The sequence below is a fragment of the Quercus lobata genome, chromosome 8 (genome assembly GCF_001633185.2).
Source record: "Quercus lobata isolate SW786 chromosome 8, ValleyOak3.0 Primary Assembly, whole genome shotgun sequence".
In the NCBI taxonomy this organism is placed as follows: domain Eukaryota; kingdom Viridiplantae; phylum Streptophyta; class Magnoliopsida; order Fagales; family Fagaceae; genus Quercus; species Quercus lobata.
In genome coordinates, this window is record NC_044911.1 from 9,972,317 (window position 1) to 9,986,947 (window position 14,631).

The 14,631-nt window shown below is 36.7% G+C and overlaps 1 protein-coding gene across 1 annotated transcript; it reads left to right on the forward strand.

The window, feature by feature from the left end:
- The first annotated feature begins 3,722 nt into the window (after positions 1-3,722).
- On the forward strand, positions 3,723-13,927 carry LOC115957267 (aconitate hydratase, cytoplasmic). The gene is made up of 20 exons (XM_031075469.1): positions 3,723-4,164; positions 5,786-5,890; positions 6,272-6,432; positions 6,516-6,608; positions 7,043-7,228; positions 7,494-7,655; positions 7,967-8,111; positions 8,249-8,391; positions 8,498-8,554; positions 8,653-8,732; positions 8,824-8,899; positions 9,527-9,712; positions 9,805-9,872; positions 9,990-10,108; positions 10,645-10,766; positions 11,458-11,556; positions 11,657-12,136; positions 13,081-13,179; positions 13,273-13,515; positions 13,665-13,927. Exons 1-20 carry the CDS (start codon positions 3,888-3,890, stop codon positions 13,731-13,733), a joined length of 2,970 nt encoding a protein of 989 aa, XP_030931329.1. The 5' UTR covers positions 3,723-3,887; the 3' UTR covers positions 13,734-13,927.
- Positions 13,928-14,631: the final 704 nt, after the last annotated feature.

Below are 14,631 nucleotides of genomic sequence, written 5' to 3' on the forward strand. Positions count from 1 at the left end.
CTGATCCAAGTGAAGAATGCTCAACCATAGCTCCTTGATCACAAGAAACTTGATTAGCATTAGATTTTCCCTTTGGCTTATACCCAGGTGGATATCCATGAACTTTATAGCACTTGTCAATGGTATGCCCAAGCATGTTGCAATGTGTGCATAAGGGCCTTTCCTTTTTGTTGTTTCCCTTAGTCCAATTTGCATTTCCAGAACTATTGCCTTTTGAATTGACATACATAGCAACAGAATCTGGTTTTGCTACAAATGATCCTCCATGTCCAATATTCCTATGAGACTCTTCTTGAAGAACTAGGGCATAAACTTTGCTAATTGAAGGAAGAGGCTCATACATCAAAATATGAGTCCTTAGAGTATCAAAATTCTCATTCAAACCCATCAAAAAATGCATCACATAAGCTTTTTCATGAGTAGAACTTAGGGTTTTCATTGCTCCACAACTACAATCTGGTAAAGGCTCAAGATTCAACAATTGATCCTATAATCTCTTAAATTTTGTGAAATACTCAGTCACAGACAATTGATTTTAAGTGATGTGAGAAATCTCCCTTTGAAGATTGTAAATTTTGGGACCATTGCCTTGTGACAACAAGTTTTTCAATTCTAACCACATATCTCTAGCAGTTTCACAGTAGATTATACTACTAGATACATCAACATGCATTGAATTGATAAGTCAAGAAAGTACCATTGTATTGCAGCTTTGCCAGTCTTCATAGAGAGGAGATTCTGGATCGGGCATAGGAATTCTACCATTGATGAACCCTATCTTCTTCTTAGCAGTGAGAGCTAAGATCATAGCCCTTGACCAGGAGTGATAATTTTGCATTCCAAGTAGTGGTTGTGTCACCAAAACACTTCCTGGATTCTCACTTGGACTGAGAAAGTATGGATTCTTAGGAATTGATTCATTGTTGATTGGATCAGATTCGTTGTTGATTTGATCTGATTGGTTGCTTGAATCAGAGGACGCCATTGAAGAAGCTTTGAGGTTGTCTTCGTTGTGCTCTGATACCATATAAAATCTGGAACTTTCTTTCTAAAATAGAAGAGTTGAACTCTATTGATTCAGAAAATGAATGTAATACAAAAACTGATCCCAAAGGATGTCAATACCGTACCGGAGGCCATACCGGTTTGGCCACTGGTATGATATATTTCGGACACCGGTTAATACCGGTGTACCGTTTCGGGTTTACCGCTATTTTTTATATCTATAAATAAATAAATAAATATATATATATATATATTTATATGTATGTATGTGTCTGTGTATATATATATTATAATAAATATAAAAGTTTACCATAAAACATTTCCTCAATTCAGAACTAATTATTCATGGTTTTAGACTTTAGTATCAATTAAAAGGGAAAAAAAATAAAATAGAAAGCTTAAAAGTTACCATTGTATACTAAGAAAACAAATAATACTAATAAGTTAATGCAAATAAGTTACCATTCTGTCCTAACAAAAATTCAAAAATTACAAAACTTAAAAAAAAAAAAAAAAAACTTTTTTTCTATACCGGCCGGTATTGCTCGAAATTGGCCAGTACGGTCGGTATTTTTTTCGGTACGAAATAGGGGGTTCGAGCGTACCGGATTGTTGGCCAGTACGGAATTGATAACCTTGATCCCAATACATTAAGGTTATTCTATACATATACACGTCTCAGGTAACTATGTCCCTAATTTTCAGCAAAATTAGTTTCTACCAATTCTAAACTAGACAAAGGTATTATAGCATTTACAAGACAGACCAATGCCTACAAGCCACGTGTATTATGATCTCCAAAACTATGTATAAACACTTTATGATAAGACACAGCTTCAATGGTCTCTAGCACATCCTTGCAAGCCCACTGATGCTCTGTTTTTTATGCCTCTGCTTTGCATTGATTGTAGCTGAAATTGTGTGCAAGTGGTGCTGCTCCACTCTTACATTGCTGTCCTGCATTAATTTCATCAGATGCATCCTCAAGCATTGAACAAAGGGCATTAGTTTTAACAGTATGTTTACAACCAAGAGTGCCTATAAGCTTCTTGTTTCATGTAATATTACTAATAGTGCAGGTACCTTATCATTGGAGCTTTAAAGGCAGTTCTGGAGACGATTGTGGTAGCTTAGAGTGCCAAACAAAATCAAGCACTTCGCCTGGCGTGCGTGCAACGATTCTCTGCCAACAATGGCCAACCTTCATCATAGACACATCTCTACGACTGAAATCTGCAGTGCATGCCAAGCCCAACCCAAAGATACCTTACACGCTCTATGGTCATGCACGAAGCTGGACTCCGTTTGGAGTTCATTATCCTGGTTCCTTCACTCTGCCAATGCCCATCTGCCAGATTTCCAAGATCTCCTTGACAGATTCATGCAATTTAGGGATGACTATAGGTCCGAGATCTTCATCATCATTGGTTGGATGCTATGGAACCGTCGCAATGCATTGCAATTCAACTTATCAGTCTAGCCCCTCAATAGAATTTGCTCTCTGGTTGGAAGTTATTTGCAGGAGTTCCTTAATTCCCTAGACCCGACACCAACTACCACTGTTACTTCTCTGTCTCAGCAATGGTGCCCACTTGACGCTCAAAAGTTTAAAGCCAATTTCGATGCCGCGATACTCAAATCTTGCAACCGAGCAGGCCTAGGAATCATCATTCGGGATTGGTGTGGGGAGGCTATCGGTGCATTATCCATGCCAGTTCCCTTAGCTCAGATAGTGGTTGAGTTGGAAGCCTTTGCTTGTCGACAAGCTATGAAGTTTGCAGTGGAACTAGGTCTTTAGGAAGTCACCTTCAAAGGCAATTCAGCTCAGGTGATCCATGCCATCTCACAAGACAACTCTGAGCACTCGGCTTATGGCCACATTATCAAGGATATTCGCTCCCAAGCTGCTACTCTTCAATCTTTAAACTTTATCTTTAATGTTAGACACCGAAATATTGTTGTAGATGCATTAGCAAAAAATGTTAAGAACAATTGGGAGCCACAGGTCTGGTTAGAAAACCTTCCTGCGGACATTGTCCCCTCTTGTAATTTTTGCCATTCACTAATGTTTGTTTGATTTGAATAAAAGCCCAGGCTACTGATAGTTTGGTTTCTCCCAAAAAAAAAAAAAAAAAACTTAAGTCTATGAGTTTAGGTCAACTATATTATATTAATAATTCACTCTTGTCATTATTATTTAGTATGAGACATTATTTATATATATATATATATATATCCAACAAATTATTTTTTTATCAATTATAGGGATACACCCAATCTCACAATATATTGATGTACGCAACTATAAATTGTAGATACTTTTTTTCTCCTTTTGTTTACAAGAACCCACTACCTTTGATTGATCATTCGTGGTCAGAAAAGTTAACAAGTTATGAGTTTATATTTTATCGGTGAAATTTCTAAAGAAAACACTGGGGTAAAAAAAAAAAAAAAAAAAACTTCAAAATTTTCTAAACTTGTGCAGCCCACGGCCTAAGTGAATGATAGGACAAATAATTATTCCTCAAAATTAAAAAAAGAAAAAGAAAAGAAAAATCCTTCAAATTCCAGAAAACTCGCGGATTATAATACTGCAATATAGTTTATAAACGTCAAAGTCAAACCGAATCAAATGGGCCCCACCCTAATCCTGCACCGTCAATTCCTTCTATAATCCCATCAACCGGCCAAGATAAACCCCACACTAACACCTTTTATTCAAATATACAGAAATGCCACTGTGCCCATAAAGCCCCCTCCTTCCTCCTTTTCCTTCTATAACAGAACCCCCTCACCTCACCACCATTGCAGAACCTTCATTTCTCTCTCTCTCTCTCTCTCACACAGTGACGGCGTTAGGGTTTCCCTAAAGCCTAGTAAACATGGCCACGTCATCGTCGGCCTTGCTCAGAGCTCCGCGGTTGCGATTCTCGTCGTCGTTGTTTTCAGCCTCGGCTTCTTCGTCTTCGCAAGCGTACGCGTCGTTTGCGAATCAGAAGCAGAGGTTCTTATCGACGAAGGCGTTTCGGTCGCTGAGGTGGTCGGCGACGACGCGGTGGAGCCACGGCGTGAATTGGCGGGGATGCGGATCTTCCGTTAGCCTCCGAGCCCAGGCCCGAACCGCCGCTCCGGTTCTCGACCGAAATCTCTCAACTTCCGGTACTCTCTTCTTTTTACTTGCTTCTGAATGTATAGGTATATGCATGTATGTATGTATAAGTACGTGTTTGTTTACGTGGCGTTTTGGGATTTTAAGCTAAAGCAAACAAACATGCCTTTATTATATAAAAGTCATCATTCGTGAAAGTATTTTAATCGCTTTCTGGGTAAGTGCGAATAAATAATGTTCGGCCAAATTGTTAAATTGTTTTTAGTTTTGTATGTATGTATGTATGTATGTATGATATAATGTATTTGTGTCAGTGTTTGTGGGTTATGAGGAAATAGTTAAGGTTTGGTATTATGCTAAAATTTTGTCTAATTAGAGAAAACATATTTTTGTTGTTGTTACGTACTAATTTATTATGAAAACATTACTCAATTAATAATTTTTTTTAAAATAAGAACCATAACACAAATATAAAATATTGTTCTGTTTCAAACATATTTGTCTAAATTTCCATTAAAAAAAAAAAATAGACAACAAAATTAAAAACATTCATTCTCAACAGCAATAGAAAGAAAATCCCAATACAAGTCCCAAATGCATCCACGGCCCAACACGCACGCTCACAAAAAAAACAAAAAATCCCTCTTTTCCTCCAAATCATAACAATCAATCCTATTCATCCAAAACTTTTACACTTGCCAAGAGCCAAGGCCTTGTATTCTCTGAGCCATGAAAAATTCTAAATATAGTTATTATACATGTAGAACTTAAAAAATCATTTATATATAATCAAGTGTTTTTGACTTGAGTTTCATGAAGAAATTAGGTATATTAATTGCCTTAACACCTTTTTTCATGGTTTATGGCACTTGCCTTACTCTCACTCTAAAGGTGAGTGCCTTAGTGAAGGTGGCTCGCCTTAGAGGTGCCCTTAGTGTTGCCTCGCATTGGCCAGGTGCCTAGCTCACCTTTGCCTTCCTTGACCAGCATGAATAACACATTGAACAGAAAAATTTGCAAAAACTCAATCAAGGAAATCACAAATAAGCATTCAATAGTGAATTCGTGATGAATGTACAAAAGCCAGCATTGGTGAAGAAAATTAAAGAATTTGATTGTGAAATTGTAATAACAAAGCAAATTAACTCTGGGAAAACCACCTCTCCACCTATACTCACAGTCTCAAATCCCACTAACACAACTACCAGACAATCCCTAAGCCCCAATCGCCACCTCAGCCTTCCATGCCTTCCTAAACCACCTGACCGACTTACTCTGCACTAAAAATTGCAAAATGCACTTCCTTTTATTGAAATATGAGAAATGCATTTCTAAGAGAGATGCCAAACATTACCTAAATAGTAAGTAAGTGCTTGTTTTGTGTATGAGTATGTTTGGAACAGATTCTTGAGGCCAAAAATCCCAGTTTTAAACTAGAAAATTATTTTTAGAAGTTTGGAATGTAAGGCTAAAAAATGGGTTTTTTTGGCATGTTTTAAATGAAAAAGTGTGGAGATATTTATTATTATTATTTATTTTTTCAAAAGATTGAATTTTTAATCATTTGGTTAATTTGTTTGATGCCTGTAATTGAGGGTTTCTACTATGAATTTAGAATGTCTGGGTAGAATTTTTCAGTGAATCATTTTCTTTTCCATTCTATCTATTCAGCAACTGAACATGCTTTCAAGAAAATATTGACCAGTCTTCCCAAGCCTGGAGGTGGCGAGTTCGGGAAATTCTATAGTTTGCCGGCTCTGAATGATCCCAGAATTGGTATGTACATTAAATTTACGGAGATAAACTATACTGTTTTTCTTTTGTTTGTATTCTTCTAGCTTAGCATTCTTTAATTTTATTCTAGATTCTATTAGTAAACCACCTTTTTTTTCCTGAACATCCTGTTTATTGTCCTATCTGGCACCAAGTATATTAATGGAGAGAAACAGGTTTATGCGATTTCCTGGGTAAAAATATTATCCTTCTATGAATCATATTCACTCCATTTTTAAAGGGATTTATTATTTTGCCTCCTGCTAATATCAAATTCAGTATTTGTTTTACTTATAATAAAAAAAAAATTCAGTATTTGTTTAAGTTGTTGTTGTTTCTACAGTTTTTTGATAAAGTCATATTTGACCTTTTGGAGAATTGCAGACAGGCTGCCATACTCTATAAGGATTCTTTTGGAATCTGCCATACGTAATTGTGACAACTTCCAAGTTACCGTTGATGATGTTGAAAAGATTATTGATTGGGAGAATACATCTCCAAAGCAAGTTGAAATTCCCTTCAAGCCTGCTCGTGTTCTCTTGCAGGTTCATAGAATGATTTTTGTGATTGTGTTAGCTTGAAGTATTTACTTTAGTCCACTTTGTAAGGGTTGTGTTGTGTTTACCAGGACTTTACTGGAGTACCGGCAGTGGTTGACCTTGCTTGCATGCGGGATGCCATGAAGAAGCTTGGTGCGGATCCTAACAAGATCAATCCATTGGTTTGTGAATCTCCATTTTTTCCATATAAATTTTATTGCATAGTTGGATACCAATTAGTTTTACCTACAAGGTTCTGAGTCCATCAATGTGTCAATTTTAGTCTTTATTCCAACATCAGATGGAATTAAATTCCTGTAATGGAAGTGTTTAGCTTTCAGATGAATGTAGCTGTTGTTCTTGATCATTGGTAATTCTCGTTTTTATTCTCAGTTCTAAATGATGATATTTAAAACTGCCTCAGATGTTGATGATTTTTTGGTTTGTGTCCTTGACGTTACATTACAATGAAAATTAATATGATTGTTGATGGTGGATGAAAATGCATTGTATAATCCTAGTACATTTAAATAAATTTTTTTTTTTTATACATTACGGCTTGTCCATTCATATGACTCATGGGGATTTCATTTTAACATCATATATTTGCATCCAGGTTCCAGTAGACCTTGTTGTTGATCATTCTGTTCAAGTTGATGTGGCTAGATCCGAAAATGCAGTACAGGCTAATATGGAACATGAGTTTCGGAGGAATAAGGAGAGATTTGCTTTTCTTAAGTGGGGATCATCTGCTTTCCATAACATGCTTGTCGTTCCTCCTGGTTCAGGAATTGTTCACCAGGTAAGGAATTTGACATTGTATATTCACATAAAAAATCCTACTTTTACTGCTTGGCAAGTGTTCAGTGTGGTGCTATAAGATAGGCTTAAGATGCTAGGTTGCAACTTTCATGAAATATGCACCCTATTCTTTGAGTGCAAAACATGTGGTGCACCACCATTGCTTGCCTTTGAGCCGTTGTAGATAGGCCTTGCTTGCTTTAAACGAGTCACTTTGTTAATTGACATTGACATATTTGGAACTATGTTTTTCTGATCAATCGTAGGTTAATCTGGAATACCTTGGAAGGGTTGTTTTTAACACTGATGGCACTCTCTACCCTGATAGTGTGGTGGGTACTGATTCCCACACAACTATGATTGATGGGTTGGGAGTTGCAGGCTGGGGAGTTGGAGGAATAGAAGCTGAGGCAACAATGCTTGGGCAGGTAAAGTGCCCTGAGTTTGGAAGGGAATTTCTTTTAACTTGAATCAAAAAGTGTTGTTCAATCTAGTAAATCTACTTCATTGTTGGGACATTTGCATTGGTGAAAAAGATTAATCTGTTCACTATACTTGTAAAAAAAAAAAAAAACCCATTTAGGTTTATCTGTTAAAATACACAACCTTCTTCCATGGTCACAACTGTCTTTGAATTAGCACTCACCAACAAGGCATTTGCTACCATTCTTTGGAAATGTGCATAAAGCATAATTGACTTTGTGTCTTCATTCAACTTTGTATATTGCAAATTTGACAGCCAATGAGCATGGTATTGCCTGGTGTTGTTGGATTCAAGTTGTCGGGAAAACTGCATAATGGTGTTACCGCGACTGACTTAGTTTTAACTGTGACCCAAATGTTGAGGAAGCATGGTGTTGTTGGCAAGTTTGTTGAGTTTTATGGTAAGCTAATAATTTTGGAGATGTGAAAGGTAGAAATTTCAGTTGTTAGTCTCCTTATCTGTAGGAATTAAAATTTCCAGTCAAAAGACCTCATTTTATTCTGTATATAGCTCTAACTCATTTTCATATGCATACAGGTGAGGGTATGGGTGAATTATCACTGGCTGATAGGGCCACTATTGCTAACATGTCTCCTGAATATGGGGCAACCATGGGCTTTTTCCCTGTAGATCATGTGACATTGCAATACCTTAAATTAACTGGAAGAAGTGATGAGACAGTGAGATCTTCCTCCTCCTCCACCTGATTTGAGTGATGTTGTGTTAAAGATATTGGTGCTAAGTGAAGTTATATCATGTGGTGTGACCATTATTTTGCTTATATAGGTGTCAATGATAGAAACATATTTGCGTGCAAACAAAATGTTTGTTGACTATAATGAGGTATGGTCTCCTATTTCTGGTCATCTTCATTAATAGATATTAAATTTAAGATGGAAGTCTTAGATCCGAGGTTAACAAGACAATTTTTGGTGATCCAGCCTCAACAAGAAAGAGTGTACACATCTTATCTGCAATTGGACTTGGCAGATGTTGAACCCTGTGTTTCAGGACCAAAGCGGTATGCCTTATGTCGCCTTCCCTCCACCCCCTCTCTTTTATTTGCATCTTTTGAGTTCATTATTAATCCATGATTTATTATTTGTGAACAGGCCTCATGACCGGGTCTCATTGAAAGAGATGAAGGCTGACTGGCATGCATGTCTTGACAACCAAGTTGGATTTAAGGTGGGTTGCAATTAGACCTGATCATGTTCAAAACCTGGCTGGGCCTGGTTTATTGGTTATATGCATATGAGATTGAAAAATATGCCCAGCCTGGCCCAGTTCGTAAGCCAATTCTTATTTTTAAAGATGCATTTTGTAAGTGGGCTTGTCCCTGTTGTCTGTTGAGAGTGTTCTTGGGCTGGCAGGGCTTATGAGCACCTAGCCTTAGTCCAGCCCAAAATCTTATCAGCACTGTTTTTTAAGCTTGTCCTAGTTCGTAGGTCCTAAAATGTGAGCCCGTGCGCACCTGGCAGATGAGCTCTACTAAGCCACGCGGGCTGCCCATTGCATGATCAGGTCTAGTTTCAATAGCATGCAGTTTTCTGTTCCATGATTTTTTCGCATTCTAATAGGAGCAATTTTTAGATAATTGGAATTGCAATTTAGTCATCAAACCTGAAATGAATAAATTATTAGACTTTGCTTATTTAAGGTTGTGAATGACATCTTGCTGGAAGTGGAACCAAAAATGCATTGCATAGATACCTAATTCCAAGTATTGATGTGAGACTAATTCAGTTTTATTTGGGGGGAGTGGGATTGATTTGTTTCTTGTGCCTGTATATGTGATAATTTGGTTTCTTGCAGGGCTTTGCTGTACCAAAAGAGGAAAAGGATAAGGTTGTAAAATTTTCATTCCATGGACAACCTGCTGAACTTAAGCATGGTAGTGTGGTTATTGCAGCTATTACAAGTTGTACAAACACATCAAACCCTAGTGTCATGCTTGGCGCTGGTCTTGTTGCAAAGAAAGCCTGTGAACTAGGTTTGCAGGTCAGTTTGGCTTCTGAGATTCACTTTCTATTCCATATGTGGTAGGTATAATTATATTTTTCTAACATGTAATTATGACATTTATGAACTAGGTTAAACCATGGATTAAAACAAGTCTTGCTCCTGGTTCTGGAGTTGTTACTAAATATCTGCTCAAGAGGTATGCCATCAATGTCCAGTTCTTCTATTGATTGCCTGATTACCAAACTAAACTCAATTATTCTTTTGGGTGCCTGATATCTTCAATGAAGAAATACTTTTTCTGGTGTGTTTGTAGTGGTCTGCAAAAGTACTTAAATGAGCAAGGCTTTCATATTGTTGGCTATGGCTGTACAACATGTATTGGGAATTCTGGGGAACTTGATGAATCAGTCGCTTCTGCAATTTCAGATAATGGTATTTACCTTGAACCATGTTTTCTTTTCTTTTTTCAGTAAGAATATATGAAAATTTTATATTTGTTTTGTGTCAAGAATTTAGCTGTTAAACCTTATGAATTGGAAGCTCTATGAGTATGTGTGTATAAATTCTGCAGAATTATCAATAAAATATCATTAGATATATTTCAGTTAAGATACTAGTTGTGTAGGAGGTCAGGTTCCCTTGAAGAAGTCCTCACTCTCTATTTCTTCTTCTCTCTAAATATTTATTTTTTCACTAAAAATATCTTGTACATATATTACTACTGCATAATAATGCCTGTTCTCGTAACCTGTGACCAATGTTCCTATTGGCCTTTTTTCTGGCTCTTACATGAATTTTGCTTCTCTTTTACTTTGTTCTATCTTAAGTGTCAATCTGGGATTTTGCGATTTTGATGTCTCCCTTAGAAGTTTTAATTTTTTCATTTGACTTTCAGGTCCTTGTACTTTTAGGTTTTCAATCTATTTCATATTTCTCTTCTCTATAATCCTCTTCATTTATACTTGCAGACGTTATTGCTGCTGCTGTTCTGTCTGGAAACAGAAACTTTGAAGGCCGTGTGCATGCATTAACGAGAGCTAACTATCTTGCTTCACCTCCTTTGGTTGTTGCCTATGCACTTGCTGGCACGGTATGTGCATAACTTTGTGGTAAAAGACTTTTTTTTTCCTTGTCCATGTTTTGAAGCCCCCTTTGAATGCAATTGAGATATCTTGCACGTGATAGACAACTTGACTAGTAGGGCCTCTTCATGAATATGAAGTCCAGCTACACAGCTGAATAATTTGAACATGAAGTGACTATGTTGTCATTCTTCAAATTATGCATAAAAATGTTACTCAGATGAGTCATTGCCTCAGTACCATGCAGTGATTTGTAAACATATCTGATGCCATCTATACACTTATTTCAAGACTAGAGTTGGATGGTACTCCATCTTGCTTATGTCTCCATGTTCAAATTTGGGATAATATTATATACTAAGCTTTAGCAATATTCAGACTTGTGGAAAAATGGGACATTTATAATACTAAGAACCGTATTTTTCCAAACAATGGAAACAGAAAGGTATACATATAATTCGGAATCCCAACTCCTGGCAGATAAACTCTTTTCAAGATCGCATGCTTTTCTGATATTATTTCTAAACCAGTTTCTCTTCCAGCACATCCCCTTCTTCCCTCTCCCCCTTCTGTCTCTCCTCTCCAACACTCATAAAACACCAGCCAAATCCACACCCACCATACCTGAAAAGATTACTTTTTTCTTTTTTCTTGTATAGGTGCTAAATCTCAATCATTACAACCTTTTGATGATTTCAGGTTGACATTGACTTTGACAAAGAGCCAATTGGCACAGGGAAGGATGGGAAGAGTGTATACTTCAAAGACCTCTGGCCCAGTAATGAAGAAATTGCAGAGGTAGATGTCTTTAGTTTTGATATTTGTGATAGAAACTATTTGTGGTCAAATGAATAAAAGAATTGAGCCCCAATGAATGTTGAATGTTATTCGTTTTTAGGTAGTCCAAACTAGTGTGTTGCCTGATATGTTCAAGAGCACTTATGAGGCTATCACAAAGGGGAACCCCATGTGGAATCAGCTTTCGGTCCCCTCTTCAACTCTTTACTCTTGGGATCCAAATTCAACCTACATTCATGAGCCACCATATTTTAATGACATGACTATGGACCCTCCTGGTCCTCATGGAGTAAAAGATGCCTTTTGCTTGCTCAAATTTGGTGACAGTATAACCACTGATCATATATCTCCAGCAGGGAGTATCCACAAGGATAGCCCTGCTGCAAAGTATCTACTTGAGCGTGGGGTTGATTACAAGGACTTCAATTCCTATGGAAGTCGTCGCGGCAATGATGAAGTCATGGCAAGGGGTACTTTTGCCAATATTCGTCTTGTCAACAAGCTCTTGAATGGAGAAGTGGGTCCCAAGACAATTCACATCCCAACAGGAGAGAAGCTTTATGTGTTTGATGCAGCAATGGTAAGTCCCATGAAATCTATATTTTTTGCAGTTCATCCTTTATTCTATCAAATTTACTATTCCTGCTCATACACATTATACTCATATACTTGGGTTTCCTTTTTTGTGTCTGTTTGTGTGGTCATTGGCTTCAGGGAAGTTTTTTTGTTCAAACTTTTTTGATTTTCTTGATTTTTTTGATTTTTGTACATTGAAATCCTAGATATGACCTACATCTTGTGCACTACCTGTGTATTAGATGGTTTTATATTCAAATAAAATTTATTACTTATCAAAAAAAAAAAAAAAAAATACTGGCCTCTGGTGAAAAAACTAAATTTTCTATATCTATGCTAGCAGGATTTGTTTGTCTCTGGTGGTGAAGTTGCTTAGCAGATTTAGAGCTTGTGGCTCATTCATTTACTACCAGGAAAAAAATTGTGTTATTTTGAATTAACATGGAATTACACTCAATGCATATTAAAACTCCAAAGTGAACGTTCAATTTTGGTCCTTTGGAAATCACATCACACGATCTAAGGAAAATTAGAATCTGAGATGTGATGTTCATTTATTCTGGATAAGCAAGAGTCACACATGAAATTTGCAAGTATGCAGTATGCTTATTTTCCCCTCTTTTGGGGATAGGTCTAGTACAGTGCACTTGCTATTAAATAGATTGTCCTTTGGAGCCATCAGTGAATTCTTCATTGTTTTTCATTTCAATGTTTCCTCTCCATTTCTCTCTCTCTTGCCTGGTAGTTTAATGCACACTCTGCAGGATTCAATCCCGTTAATCTAATCCATATCCTTCCTAAGGGGGGCAGAGCCATTTAGGCTAAAGCCAAATGGCCTTTCCTCTCCATTTTATGTTGTTATGGCGAACATTAAGCATGCAGGCTTGTGCAGAATATGTAGCTTGCTTTTTGATGCTATATTATCTAACACTTATGTTCTATTTGCAGAAGTACAAGGCTGCTGGGCAGGACACGATTGTCTTAGCTGGAGCAGAGTATGGAAGTGGCAGTTCTCGGGATTGGGCTGCCAAGGGTCCAGCACTACTTGTGAGTGCAAATTTTATGTTTTGCTTGCTATCTGCCTATGGTGCATGTCGCTTTATTTGGTCTCTTAAAAGTCAATTTTCTTTTCTGTATTAGGGAGTGAAAGCTGTGATTGCAAAGAGCTTTGAGAGAATCCATCGCAGCAATCTGGTTGGAATGGGAATTATTCCACTTTCTTTCAAGCCTGGTGATGATGTAGAAACACTAGGATTGACAGGTCATGAGCGCTATACAATAGACCTTCCAAGCAAAATCAGTGAGATAAGGCCTGGCCAAGATGTTACTGTGACAACTGACACTGGCAAATCTTTCACGTGCACAGTCCGCTTTGACACAGAGGTACTTGCTCCAAACTCAGTTCGTATTATTGATTAGTCTTATATACAGAAAGATGAATGGAGTTGTTAATGGAAGAATCATCTTTTTAGTGGGGTTATACTTGCTCACATCTGTTCAGTATTTGAATTTGATACAATTTGCTTTTGCAGGTGGAGTTGGCATATTTTGATCATGGCGGCATTCTTCCATATGTCATCCGAAACCTGAGCAAAGAGTAAACAATTGAGCTTTGGCATTCACTGTTTCACACCTTCTAAGCTTCTTCCCCCGGGCATTTTTTTTAGGGGCAATCACATTTAGAGATGTCATGAATCATGGCCACAGCCTCTGAGTTCACCAGTTAGTTTATGTCCCCTTTTCCATTTAGCTGGGATGATGTTTGCAATAAAATTGTGAGGAAAGTTCATTGTTTTCTTCCCGTTTTTAAAGGTTCAGGGGAGTTTCACGTGCATTAAAGTTGTGTGATTGATTATGTGTTCTACTATATGAGTAATTATATATATATATATATATATATATATATACATATGCATAAATATTTTTTTCTGTGTGCATAAGTTGATTTTTATTTTTTGCCAGTATCATGAAAACAAGTCTCTAAGGTGTAGTTCAAACTCACATGGATTTGAATTTCTTATTAAGTTTTGAATCTTAAACTTCAATGTCCTGCGAATTTTGCATATGTAGGCCATGATTCCTGTTGATTCATACTTGTGTGTATGGATGCCCTAATGCGCAGTTATAGCATTTAACAAGTTTTAGTAGATTAAACAATTTGATAAAGATCCAGCATATAATAATTAATAAAATTGAAACAAATCTATGTTTTAAATGCTTATAAGTTACAAGTTTGGATAGCTTATAATTTGTATTTGGTGCTCTTTATATAAATATGTTTTGGTGAACCGTGAACGATGCTCTGGAAATTTTATGTTTATACTATAATTCTTGGATAATAATCTGCACAAACATCTAATTTTGTTAGTTGATCTTCTCAAAAAAAAAAAAAAATGGTATTAATTTGATATTTTGTTTCATTTATATATTGACACGTACGAGTTTTAAAAATAATTTTATTTTTATTCTTATTGATTTCATTATTAGCTGTCTTCAATG